General features: G+C 40.0%; 1 protein-coding gene across 1 annotated transcript in view; it reads left to right on the top strand.

Annotated features, from left to right (window-relative positions):
• Nucleotides 1–14474, top strand: part of DPP10 (dipeptidyl peptidase like 10) — a 382909-nt gene that overhangs the window by 141964 nt on the left and 226471 nt on the right. Inside the window, exon 4 of the mRNA XM_019554481.1 lies at nt 9563–9637. Coding sequence (XP_019410026.1) covers nt 9563–9637 — 75 coding nt within the window. The remainder of the gene's footprint in view (nt 1–9562; nt 9638–14474) is intronic.

The raw sequence follows: 14474 nt of genomic DNA, 5'->3' as shown, positions 1-14474 counted from the left end.
CCAGCTGACTTCCTGCCCTTTGGGCAGGGGGCTGGACTCGATGATCTCCCGAGGTCCCTTCCAGCCCTAATGTCTATGAAATCTATGAAATCTAGATGTCTAAAGTACAATCCCAAAAGGAAACAGATGCAAAGATTTGTCGGGGGGGACCCACTCATTTTCCAACTCACCTGAACTGCATTTCCTCCCCTGCTTCAAAAAATCCTCCCAAAATTGTGGTTGCAAAAATTACCAATTTAATAACTGCTTAAAATGCGAAATTTTCCTGCTGCTGAGACAAGAGTGTTGAAAAATGCATCATTCTTTCCTGAAGGAATTCTTTGAAGCTTAGATTATTTATTCTATATTTCTATTATTAACCAAACTTTATGCAGCTTCTCACTGTGCATACTTATTTACCCCAAATTTTAAAACTGGCTTCTAGATTGAGCTCAGATTTTTTAACAGGCTTTCCTAGTTTTATATTTCATGTTCTGCAATTCACCCTTAGTGTCCAACAGCCTCCTTCCCATCTTCCCACCAGATTTCTCTTCCTTTCCAAAAAAGCTTTATTTCAGGCATAAGAGAGCCTCCATTCTGGGACTCAGCCAGCTAATCTATTTAAATTGCACATGTTTCCAGGGGCTTCCGGATTCGATATACCCCAGAGTGTGTTGTGCTGCTTGTATTATCATTACTGTGGGCCATCTTTCACACGTGGGCTGATAGAGAGGGATTACTTTTTGCTGCCTGCTAATTAGGAGGATGGCTTCAGAAGGGTGAGCAGAGCAGAAAAAGTTTTGGCTCATGAATCATGATTAGGCTCTGTGGCAGCCCAGCTGTGAAAGCCCGGCGGAGGCCCTGCAGCCAAAAGAAGAGAATTAGAATTTTAGTCTGAACAGATCTGTTGGCACTCAATATTTTGTGATATTTCACATACCATTGTTCATAATAAGACCTTTGTGTGTGTGTGTGTGTGTGTGTGTGTGTGTGTGTCTTCACCTCCCCACACCCTTCCTCCATTGCTGGGAATGAACATAGCATCTTAATGCAGTTATAGTATCTTAGCTTTAACTATAAGAGCAGTTTACTTGGTTATATTTTATTTAGGAGCCTTCTACATGCTATTAATAAAACAGTGAATAATGGTAGATACATTAGCCAGCATCATATAACCACATAAATATTAGTAATTGTTGTCATATTGGACATTTTAATGACAGTCACATGTTATAAATGCATTGTTATGAACACTGTGGTATTATCTTCTACCCCTCAAAATGTCAAATAACCCTTGCGGCCAAATCCTTTTTGTTACTGTTTATTGTTGTAGATCTATCAAACAGAAAACCTGAAGGTGAAAAGGGCTCATAACTGCAATTGCTAGGCCTCCTTCGTAAAAGCTCTAGAGCAGGGGTTGGCAACCTATGGCCCATGAGCTAGATTCAGCCTGATGAGGTTGAATCTGGCCTGAGAGAGTCTGATGTAGCCTAGGGCAAGGGTTGGCAACCCCCGGCATGCATGCCTGATCATGACACATGAAGGCCTTGGGGCAGACAAAGGGGAAGGGTCTGGGGCTGCGCTGCCACAACAAGGATCAGGCCCCTTGCAGCTGTCCCGCCATCTGCCCAGAGGTGTATGTGCACATGTCACCAGCAGTGAGCCAAGCTAGGGCTCTAAAGATCTCGGTGCAGCTGCTTGCAGCCTCCCTGTCACCTCCTGTAAGGAGCCCAGGCTCCATAGTGGATGACTGGGGCCTGCCCATAGCCCAGGCCAGCTATGGCAGGCACCTGGGAGGCTGCAAGCTACTTCTGCGAGGGCTGGGGCTCCTCAGACCAGCTCATTGCTGGCAGCAGGTACACATGCATCTCTGGGGAGATCGCGGGGAAGAGGCCACAGCTGCACTACCAGAATAAGGATCAGGCTCCTTAGAGCACCCATCCCATCTGCCCTAGCACACCAACCCCATACAAGTCAAGGTTGGGGTATTTTGGCACTCTGGCCAAAAAAGTTGCCAACCCCTGGCCTAGAGGATCAGCCAGAACACAGCTGCTCTGAGCCACCCTTCTCTGCTCTAACACCCTCCTTCATAGCTCTCCATGCTTGTCTGCCCTGCCTGTGCTTACCCTCACTGTAGAGGTGCAGGTATATTTGGAGAAGGGAAGTGCAAGCAACTTGGAGGGAGGATCAAGGATGGATACATCAGCCTGTGGCAGGGGCTATGTAAAAGTTTGCCCATCTCTGTTATGGGAGATCGACAGCAGTTTTTCATTACCTGTCAGACTGGTCATCCGAATTTGCAATGTTGCAATGAACACCAAAGATTTTCATGAGCGTATTTCATGTTTGCTAAAAGCTGGGGTGTCAAGAGAGGTGTTAAAGCAAACAGGGGCAAGGACTGAACTGCCCTAAATGTTTCTGAAAAAAAATCCCTATTTATATAGACTGTTATAGTTGGCGGATGGTACCTTTGGCAAAGCAAGACTTTTGTTGAAAAGACCCATTTTCAGTTGTAACTTTGTCAAACTTTAGCTCCTTCTTTTTTGCCTGCTTTGGAGTCTTTACCTGCACCTGAATCTATTTTAATGTTGCAGCAAAAGTGATTCCAATATTCCTACAAAGTTTAAGATAAAAATGTACATAAAAACAACAAACATTACAATTCTTTCAGTGAAAACCTCTAACACCTCCACACTTTGGAACAGGAGCCAAAATTTGGAAGAACAGTTGACTTAACCCCAGGGATATGTTTCCCCTTGTCCCTTTTTTTTTTTTTTTTTCTGCCCATGAGAAATTGCCCTAATTATAAATCTCTGAAAAATTCACAGTGTATTCATGATTAGTAGAGGCTTTTTAGAGTTTGGCAGGCAAGGGCAGGGATACTGTCTCTCCTGTGTTCTCAATATTTCCACTGAAGGCATGCAAGCAACAAGGAGGAAAAAGCCATAATATCATTACCTTAAGTACTGTGCATCACTTCTTTTTAAAGAACAGAAGGTGGTGGTGATTGTGGCAGTAGTTCTGCTGCCATTTTTTACATCATTGTTGTAGTTAGACTCATTCTGCTCCTTCAGCATAGGGGACAGCTAGGTTCGGATTCTTCCTTTGAGGTGCTCTAAACCGCATTCTTCTCTGGAGAGTATCCTAAACATCAGCCAACACACCATACTGGGAGAGAGCACCTAAGTATCTTTAACTGGCAGTGCTATGCTGTTCAGAAAAAAATGCTGAATTTATTAGAAAAAGAGAACAAGAAGGAACCTGACTGGGTAACCTAATGATTGTGGTTGTCGTAGGAAAATGTTTGTAACTTATTCAATGTATGCCATCCTTTTTCTGTCTTGTAAAACAAAGGAATGAGCCTTGCTCCCCTTTTTCAAAGAAAGGGACTAAGCATCTAACTTCAGATGAAGCATTCAGGACTATGAATTCCAAGTGGATGGACGTGCCTTCGTGCGACCTCTGAGAAAGATGACCGAGCCATGGCTAAGGGTTGGATTTATGATGCATGTTTGTGTTTCTAGCTTTAGGTGGTCTCCTCTTCAGAACAAACTCTTCAGGCAACTTTGCTTATGTTGGTTGTTTGAATCAATTTATGAGGAACCAAAGTCATCCCACCTGCTGTATAGGCCTCTATCAGAGGGATCTGGATATCTCTCTGCACTCAATACTGCACAACCTGAATCCCTTTTTGGATCTAGAGCTTTTAAGTCCCTAGTTAGTGCCATAACTACTTCCTGTGAACAGACTCGGTCTCTTCTCATTTATTTTCCTTATGTACTACTGTTCTGCTTTTATATCTAGGTCCCAGTCTGCAAACTGTTCTGGGGGCTAATCTTCCAAATGGACTCTAGTTCTACGCTCAGTTCAGTTTCACATTGGTACAAAGCTCTTAAGTTACCCAAGATTTTCAACAGTGGGAGAGAGAATTAGGCAGCTCAGTCAGATCAATGAGTATCATCACTTGTTGACCTTTAGCTACCTTATTCCATGAACACAATGAAAATGCAGATTGCTATATATAATTTAAGTTCGTGTTAAGTATGATTACTGCCAGATTTAAAGGGACATTCAGCAATGGACGTACTTTAAGAATGTGCAAAGTATAAAGAACTATGTATGTGTGACGTGAGTATTAACAACAGCTGCAGTACAGGGAAATGTGAAGGAGATAAATACTGATTAAAAAGAGACCGGTACAAGGGAATGTAAATAGGCCAGCATGAAAGGAAAAAAAAGACTAAATAGCTTAAATGTTTACTAATTCCTCAAATGATGTGGTTGAACTGTTGTTGTGTGATCCACTCAAAACTACCCAGGAAAAGAGGAAAAATACACCAGGAAATATACTCTGGAGAATAATTATACACTAGCGTAAGGGTGGGGTAGATTACCTTATATGCAGTTTGCTTTTCTATGCTATATATTAAACAACTAGAAACAGGACACTAGTTTAAATGTAAGAGCAATTAAAATTCACTGGAGTCATGTGAAGAATACTGTATCGTGAGTATGACTATTGAGCAAAGATGAAAAGACTAGCCTGCACATCAGTAATGTCTCAAGACCAGCTTTCATGTAGAAAGCAGAAGGGAAAAGAGGAGGCTGGGATTGAGAAGCACATATTGACAGTGAGGATCAGGTAAAGGCTAAGACTGAATCAATAGTTCCTCTCAGTTACCTGAGCATTCACCCTGGCCCCTGACACTTGGGATTGTTAACTGTAATGTTGACTTAATTATGCTGTCTCTAGCCTAAGCTATTCTTATGCATAACAACATCAACTGAATAACAACTGAATGCTTCTGCTAAGAATGAAACACTCATCAAATGCAAAGGAATAACCATCCCTATCAGTGCCAGAGTTTTGACCTGTAAACGAAGGCTGAAGACAGTTTTACTAATGAAAATTTCCAAATTTTCTTTATCCTGTTCAATTCATGGTAGCTTTGTTCATTTCTATCTCTCTTTATCCTGTTTAGAGATCTTGCTGTAGCGCTTTCTGCCATGGTATTCAAATAGTTTTTGCAAACCTGTCTTCCACTAGACAAACCCAATGTCATAGCAGGAAGGTGAGAATAGAAAAGTACATGGCAAAGGGTAGCTTAAGTGTGCTATATCGTTCTGTTTCCATATTGTTATCCCCCTTGTGATCTATGGTAGCGGACATACTAGTGGTCATGGTTGTCAAGTGTGTTATTGGGAATAAAGAGGAGGTGTCTGCTTGTCCATGGAGCCTCACAGCATCATGTGTCACTGTCAGACAAAGAATTAAAATCCATCTCACATGAGGCATTTGTTTCAAAAGAGCCTAGACATACAATCTGCTGTTCATTTTATACAGTTAGGCCCAATTATGCAGTCAGTAGGGGTGCTGCCTGAGCAAGAAATGCAAAAATCAAACCTGATTGTTTTGCTTTTATAATTCAGAAAAATAAAGCTCTGTTAAATTTAGCCATGTAAGTGAAGCTGTTGAGTGATTTGTGAATTTAGAAGGAAAAGAAAAGATATGAAATTGTAGGTATATTTTTTTTTTCATGGAAATTATGCAGCAGTATGAAACAAATCTTTCATGAGTAGCGGGTATTTACTACAGGAATGAGAACCCTGAAGAAAGGACAAGAGCTTCTGACAAAGGCAGAGATGGGAAGTATAGAGTATGTGCACAAATGGTGTGGGTGTAATAAAAATGTTTTAGATTTTTTTAAAAACATTTTTTCACTTTTTTTTCACGTTAAAAACACTCTCCACCTACCCCTCCCCCCCCACATACACACACACTTGCACACACAGTTGGAACATTTGTTCATCAGACAGAGAGCAAACCATACCTAAGGTCAGGAGTTGAAGCCCGTCTACCTTGGTTGGGTGCTAGTAGGGAGGCAGATTGTCTACATCCATACGGCCTTTACATCTTTTCTGAGCTTCATAGTTGAAAACCTATTTTTAGCATCATATGGAGACAGGAAGGATCTCCCAGAGACTTCAGTGGCACTGAGTCATGCCCGTGGGATTAGTCTGAAATTCTATCCTAAGCCTGATCTCCACTGGAAGAACCATCTGAGGTCCCTTCTGCATTACAGGTATTGCACAATAAACTGCTTAACTATGCAATTACCTGGAAATGAGCTACACATGCAAACTAGCTATCCCATAATAAGACCCTCCAACCAGCTATAAAGTTAGACCTTGGAAATGTACACCAACTTTAGAGCAGGTTGCTATCAAGTTTTAATTTGCACGTGTTGCAGGGTCTCCCCTGCTCCTGGGAGCTCCATCAGCTGACAGGGCTCCCAGCTGCAAGAGGGCACTATGCCGAGTGAAAAACCCCCAAGCCTTAGGGATCATGGCAGGGTCTGGGGGGTTCATTCACTCCTGAGCTTTGGGGATTGCAGCTGTCATGATCCCAAGGGTTTAGGGGTGTAGGAAATCCACAGGGCTGGAGGATTGCAGCAATGGTGATCCCCCTGCCACAGGGGTTTCCTGAACCCCTGGGATGGGAGGACCACCCATGTGGTGATCCTTCAGCCCCAGGAGTTTCCCCACATCCCTGGGGCGGGGGGGTAGCTGCAGCAGAGATCCTTCAGCCCCAGGGGTACATGGGGCACCCCTGCAGGTAGGAGCTCTTCAACTGGTGTGTATGACGCTCTCAGCCACAGGAACTTGCTTCTCGCGGGTGCAGGGCAAGCCTGGGATTGGGCTCCCCCTGCACTGGCAATAAGGTGCAATGGGATCTAATGTGTGATCGCACAATCGTGCCTCCATGGCTCCTGCCATGCACATGTGCTATGTGCATGTGCCACAATTCTGTGACTTGCACATTAGATCCCATCGCACCTTTACCTGCCCCTGATATCCTCTCCTACATCGGGTAGTCCGACAGGCAGTTCAATAGAGAGGGACCTTGAAAAAACACTGAAATGCCAGCCTTCCTTTACTTCATTGGGCTTATAGGCCAGGTGCAGACATTACACTTTTACCAATATTAGTGATTGGAAACTAGTCTATAACCATAACAGATCAGAAGTTTGGCGCACACAGATGAGCTTAAAAATGGCAGACCCCGTCTAAGATTTCCCCGCACCTCCAAAAACAGGAATGTGTGTTCTGTTCACCCATCTAAACTACACCGCTTTCAGAAACCTGTGCAACTTAGATTGATTCTGCCTCAGGCTTTTTGAATGTCTGTACCTAGCCATAAAGTCTAAGCCTCATGTATTTTTTCCTGTTAGGCTTGGGAGAAGTGTAGATAGTTTGGGTTATTTTTCCCCCTTGAAAAACTGTTTTCTGTTGATAAAACTGAAAATTAACAGTGGCCTACATTTCTGAATTTGCGGCCAAATATATGCTTTAACCTGCCAAAAATTAAGGCTGAGATTTTCAGAAGCACCTAGAGGATGTATGCGCACCAAAGTCCCATTAAAATTATATTAGAACTAGGCACTTATCTTCCTTGAAGCTTATTAGTAAATCCACCTTATATAAAGACATTGATTGTATTTTGATTTTTTTTTTAAATGTCAGTCTGCATAATAAAGCTTGGCAGCGTGTGTGTAGCTTCTGCTATCCTAATATGTATTTTTCTGCTTCTAAGTGGAACCTTAAAAAATGGAATACTTTTGCCCTTCTCTTAGCAAAAAATAATCCTATTATAGCAGAAACAGGGAAAACAATCTGCCAAAATCATTACCTCTAATCAGGAGCTTATGACTCACTGGCACTTCATTGACGGTTTATGTATGAGACTCTTGGAACCATGCAAAAATTTTCAGGTGAGTGCAAGATGAGCAAGGACTTCTCCAACGTGATTTGCACCATATTGAATCCCTAGATGTACTGGGTAATCCTTTAATGGGAAATACTAGACCAGTTCTTAGTGGTGTTGCCTAAAAATGCCAATAGTGTGCAGCTGAGCCACCCAGGTGTTTGCTCTGAGTGCATCATTAGTGTTGTGGTGGCATAATCAGTGACTGAAGAATCTTGCTAAATACAGGAAGTTGTAAGCACTTCACTCCCCTGAAAATGAAGTTGGAAAACTTCCCAGGTTATATATTGCAAATGACTGAACTCGTGTGGCAATAATTAACAAATTGCCCGAATGCAAAAGAACTCTACATCTAAAAATGTTTGTAGTGTTTTGTCAAATAAAGGGAACAACATATACACAACTGATCTCTGTTGAATGCCAAGCATCTCATACCTGGTAGCTTGTGGGACAGCTATCTCTTTTGGATTACTTGCTGTTCAAGGAGGACAATTCTTATAACACGATCCTTTTTCTTTTTTTTTTCCCCTGATGGCTATTCCCCCTCCCCCCCTCCCACCCCCCCAACCTGTGGAAGTGTCAGACTCGATGTTAAAATAATGCATCACTTGCTATGAGAGTTTTGTTTGAAAAACCCAAGTTTTCCCAGTGATTTCTTTTTCTAACTTGGTTTCTGTGTGCTCATTGTTTTTCTTGAGATTCAAATATGCAATTTCCAAGTAATTTAGAGGGAGAGAGGCTTGCTTGGTGAGGACATACATCATTAGCTAACCCAAATGTGTTTTTAATAAGGCTTCAGTTAAGGTTTCATGTTAAACCACTTCACTGGTGTCACCTGGGATAGTAGGGTGTAATATAATATGAATAGGTCTTTTATAAGCACAGTATCCATGAAAAAACATTTCAGCTGTTGTGTTATACCTAACTCTGGAGAACTATTTTTCCCCACGTTGTACCTTTGCAGATCTACTTGTCTGATAAGCTTTCACATCCGGCTGCTTCATTTCTTTCCATCTTACCTACATCTTCACTACCTTGCTCTTGACCCCATCCATCTGTAGCTAGAAAACATCTCCAAATTCACATAAAATAATTTCCTTTAGTGCCCCTGTTTCTTCAGGCACACTCTGAACCTCCTCCTACATAAGATGCATTAAATTCTTTCTGACATCAGCATTACCTCTTGATTAAATTACAGCCTTGAATTCAATTGGGTGTCATGTAGTCTTTGGTAGATATAAAACAATATTAGTTTTATAAAGCTGCCTTCTGTTTCACTTTACTTTCCACTGAGTGTTTTACTTCTCATAAAAGAAAGACATTTCCTTTAGCGCAAGTTGTTCTGCAAAATGTTTATGCTCATGAAGTTAAAAGAAAAGCAACTTGACATGTAATGCTCTATTACTGCAGCATGCATATCCATTTTTTCCTGCACATTATCTTTAAGCTTAACCCAATGACAAGTCTCTTTCATAATTGGGCATGAAGTATATACCAAGAGAAGCTTTGTTCCTCACCCTTTGTAAATGTATGGATTATAGTTGCCATCCTTCAAACACTTATTGCTGAACATAGTGGTTATCAGGACCAAGTGTTATTGGCTTTTTAATTTTCTGATAGTGTAAGAGCCAAATTCGCCCCTTGTTACTCACACCAATGGAATTACTAAACAGTAATCTGGCCCATTTTATGTGCAAATTATTCAGTTCTTTGTAATCAAAACTCATCTGTAGTTATTTAGGTCTGAAATGAATGTAAGAATTTTGGGGGAAAAAATGTTCTTCTGTGTGATAGACCAATTTTATTACTTGTTTTTAGGTAACGTTCAAAGCATCAAGATATTCAGTTTCACCAGACTTAAAATACGTTCTTCTCGCATATGACATCAAGCAGGTAAGCAAACTATTTATGCAGTCTCTTTAGTGAAGTCTCTTTAATCAACAGTTTACAGTATTTTATTGTTCTTTATCCTCTTAGTATAATTCGATACAAATTTGATTTATTTTTCATCCCAATACTGTAGTCCAAAATGACTGCAATAAGTGCATATACAGGGCTGGAGCCTTAGTGATTACAAAGCGTCACAGTTCCTTTGTAATGTTGTTGCACCTCTTACACCACTTGAGTAGCTGGTCCATAATTTGTTGTATTTAAAGAAAAAATGAATGCAGTCTTAATGATCGAAAACACAGTTACTTAATTCTCCCTGCAATCCAAAATAGATGCCCTTTGTCCATTCTATTGGATCAAAATCTGTACCCAGAACATAGAAGTTTATGGAATTGACTTCAGTAAAGCCAAAAACTGGTCCACTGAAAATTCTTAGATTTTCCCAAATATATTAATTGTTCCACTTGACATTTAGCTTCTAGAGATGGTGCAATACTGCTCTTTTTCCAACAAATTCTCAATTGTTTAGGCTATTACCTGTTTTTTCTAAAAGTGTATATTCTGTGGCACAGGCAAATTAAAGAGGTGATACGTGTATAGAATCCAGGAGTTTTCATAAAACATATTCTTGAAAATAGGTGAATTGCTGGTGTGTTAAGTTAGCAGTCAAACTATTCAATATCCTGTATTTTTAAGTTTTGGAAGAAGACAGTTTACAAATATTGCCTAGTTTAGCTTCATTTCAGAAATAATTCAGAGAGGTGAATACTGCTGTGTTTTGGTTGTTTTTTTGTGGGGGGCAACGGGGAGGTTATTACTTATTTTGGGTTGATGTACAGTAGTTTACCTCATGCCTCATGTTGATAACAGATTATGTGCTATCTGTGTTTAATGTGTGGATTTCCTGAGCTGATAAAATATTCATTTCCAGGTTAAAATGTGATCCTGGCAGGTCCCTTATGCTGTCCTTTATTGATCTCTAAATCTGTAATCCTAATGATTATGTCTGCAACCAAGAAAATGTGCTGGAAGGTAATAAAACTTACTACAGAGGTGTGAAAAAGACAAAAGTATTACTTTCTTATAGACTGTTTTATTCAGACCTTGATAAATAGCTCATGGAAGGCATTGGGAGTATTTCTGTTGGTTCCAGTGGATCTGGATATAGCCCTTTATATCTTCTTTTTCTATTTTCACAAGGTGAAAAGGAAGTAGTTATTGCTGGTTACAATAGGTAATATATTGTAGTTAGTAGTGCAGGAAGTTATACTTCAGATAAAAAGATTCAAGTGTGATTCCTGATAGAAATTTCTTAATTTTTTTTCATGTTTTTCTTCTCAGCTTTTCCTTGTTGTGTACAGACCGTTGTGCAATCTGACACAAAAGTGTGTGATGACTTACTGAGCTTCCATTTGTTATTAATGTGAGCTCCATGTATAAAAATTGGAAATAATAGGAATGGTGTCCTATAATCTTGAATGTTCAATGGGATTACATCAAGTATGAATCTAGTGAGATGGTAGAACACTCCAATCCTGAATTTAAAGCTTTATGGAAGGACTTTCTTCCTGCTTTAATTGCTTTGTGAAAAAGACAGGAAGATACAGGATACACCCAGAAGTATCTGGATGTCTGATAATGAAAACAAAATATGAGCAAAATTTAGTATATATGCAGTTCTCTAAAATTTTCCCATGCTTCCTAAAAGCCTAGCTCTTGCTGCTGCTACCATTTACCAGACCTAGGAACTCCCTTTTGGGAGGTTCAGTCATGGAAAGATGGTAACGTAACGGCTTAGGAGTCATGTTCCTTGTTTCCCAAGTCCTTCCTCTGCTACCTTTTCCTAAGCAGAAATGAGGACAGCTTATGGAAAATCTGCATATGGGAATCAAGGGTATGTTTTTATCCCCACAAAATTAACCATAGTTTATTAGATTTAAAATATAGACTTGAAAATAGATTCCAAAAAGTACAAGGGAAATGACTCAATTAATAGAGGTTTCAAAATTTATTTCAGTGGGAGTCAAATCAAACAAGATTCTCCCTTTAATAGATGTCATTGAAATGTACGTGCATAGCATGCAAAAGTACTGCTTAGTTCTCATTGGTTTGCATACCGAAAGATGTTGATGTTAAATGTCCAGATTTCAATGAAGCTGAGTACAGGGAACCACCGGTGATTTGTTTTAAATGTTTTGAGGCTAGGGCTAGATACAGACAGTTAAAAAAAACCCGAGGTTGAGTCAGTTCAGTCTTTGCAAGTTAGTCTAAGCTGCACAGATTAAATTGAAACAGAAGTGAACAGACGCCTACCTTTGACTCAGCAAATGCAGCCATATGTCTGCAGTGTCAGACACTAAAGTACAGCTCAGCTGTGTGTTGACTTCCTCTTCTTGCTGCCCCAAGGTCTCTGGGATTTGCAGCCCACAATTACAGCAGTAGGACTCTGTAGGGTTGCTCATCACTTCCTTTTCATGCCTGTAGACTGGGCTGGTGGACTGTGATTTAACTTGAACCAGAAAGGGTGCTGGGATAGAAGTTTCATAAAACATTTTGACCCAATTCAGTTGAGTCTGATATTTAACATTCAACCGGGTTTATCTTAAACCAGTTTCAGCCATTTTGAAGTTGGTTTATGTGCACTAAGCTTCTGTTCTGTTATATGTTTAGACAAGTTTCTGATCACTAGTTTATGTCTAACTTCTGTTCCATGCCTAGATGCTCACTTGATGTAAATTGGCATAGTGCCCTTGACTATAGTGCCTAAGGCTATATAATTTATTTCCCCCTGTGCCTTATGAATTATTAGGCTTATAATTGTATCACAACCTGTACATTTAGATTTAGGCTATTGACAAATATTTAGGTCACATGTATTTCTTAATGATGGTATTTGTTTACATACACGTTTGAATCTATATTCTTTTATAACATAATAATATAGCTGAAGGGGATGTATAAATCACTGGAGTTTAATGAAGAAGTGATTACAGTTCAGCTGAACAAACTGAAGGAAAGTAGAGACAAACATTTCTTCAAGACATTTGTCATAAAATTGTAATTAGAAACAAGGTTATTTTGATGTTTGGATTAAAAAAATAAATGTTGAGTTAAATATTTATTTTACTGTTGTCAGCATTTTCTTTAATCTATTTTATGCTTGGAATGGCAAACTTTAATTAAATTTGCAGTTGTTTCAGCACAATTAAGAATGTCCTTTATGCATAACGGGACATAAATCTGCATGAAAATAAGCAGGCTTTGAATACAAAAGTAATAATTGAATGAATCATTTAAATCATGCCTAATAGAAGGAACAAACCTATTATATGTGTGCTACAGCAGCTGTTTTAGTGTTGCTCTCTAAACTTCATGTGCTGCAAAATAACAGTATTTATATTATATAAGAAAATTGTCTTGTTAGAAGTATATAGTTGAATGTCTTGTTATTTCTGAAAACAGAAGAGTCTCCATCTTTATCATAGGACATCGTATAAAGTAAGGTGACTTTGGGTGAAATGGACATTTACAGTTATTTGACTTTATTTCTAACAATAATAGCTTGCATCTATGAAGGTATTAGATGTGGTTTCAGTGTGGTTTCTTCACTATGTATCTGTCCTGTTCTCTAAGGTTCTCATAAGGTTTTCCAATTAGCTGTCCTGTTCTCCACAGCTTCTTGACTTTGCCAAAACTCATGTGGATCAGCTGTGTTTGTCTCAAACTTTCATTTCTGGTAATTTGACCACGGTTTTTGCAAAAAGTTCTCACTCTGCTGGGTAACAGATCAATAGATGAGAACCAATCTGAAGAATGAAAGTGTCCCCACACATGCTGGGGAACTATTGTCCTGAGCCTTCCATGGAGCTTTAGCACAGCAGCAGGGAAACCATTGTGTTTCTTGTACACAAAGTAAGAATGATAAATCTTTGGTTTGCTTTTTCCTTAACGATCGATCAATACCTCCAGTCACAGTCTGGAGCAGATGATATAATATTCTGAAAAGGTAGGGGTTTTGTTAGTGAGCCAGTAGAGAGTTTTAGCGAAGCAACTTTCTAAACTTTATTTTTAATAAGTAGCATGACTGAAATCTGCTATTGCAACTTCTTCTGACTCCACCACATGTTAATATTCACAACTGCTGAAAAATGAATATAAACCTGGCTATAAAATAATAAGACTGTGCATGCTTTTTCCACCCTCCCTTTTGTAGTGTTTCTAAAAATGTCCATGCATATGCAAGCATACAGTGAATATTAGTAAACTCAGGCATTTCCTCAGGCATGGTGTTGGTTCCCACTGTTCTATAGTGCAGGCTTATACCTTGAGGGTCTAATCTAAAGTCCACTGAAATAATGCAAATCTTTCCAAATATTTCAGTAAGCTTTGGTCCAGACACTTTCTACTATGTCATCAGTACGCAGTTTTTGATGTTCAAGAGCGAGAAAGTGAATTGGAGCACCTCTCTTTCTCATTTCCCCACCTATATATCATCTTACAGGGGGACGGCAGGCCCAGCAACATCTGGTAGATGTCTCTGAAGCAGATCAGTTGTGCCACAACATACTGTGGCACAGCTATCCACACTCCAAAGAGGATAGTAGGGCTTTGCAGAATGGCTAAATCGCCATGGGGCAGCTACCACATGGGTGCCAAAATGGGGGGAGGTGACGGGGACAATCCCCGGTGCCCCTCACTGCCCCGTGCTGCATGGGGGCCTGTTATGAGTCCTCAGAGGCCCTGATCACCACTGCTACAGCCAGTGAGTGTGGGGCTTTTTTTTTTTTTTTTTTTTTGGGGCCAGGATGCTGGGGCTGTCACCCTGCCCTGTGCTGTATGG

This window comes from Crocodylus porosus, unplaced genomic scaffold (genome assembly GCF_001723895.1).
Source record: "Crocodylus porosus isolate Cpor-Errol unplaced genomic scaffold, CroPor_comp1, whole genome shotgun sequence".
NCBI lineage: Eukaryota > Metazoa > Chordata > Crocodylia > Crocodylidae > Crocodylus > Crocodylus porosus.
The sequence above is the reverse complement of the archived record's forward strand: the minus strand, read 5'-3'. Positions and strand labels throughout refer to the sequence as shown.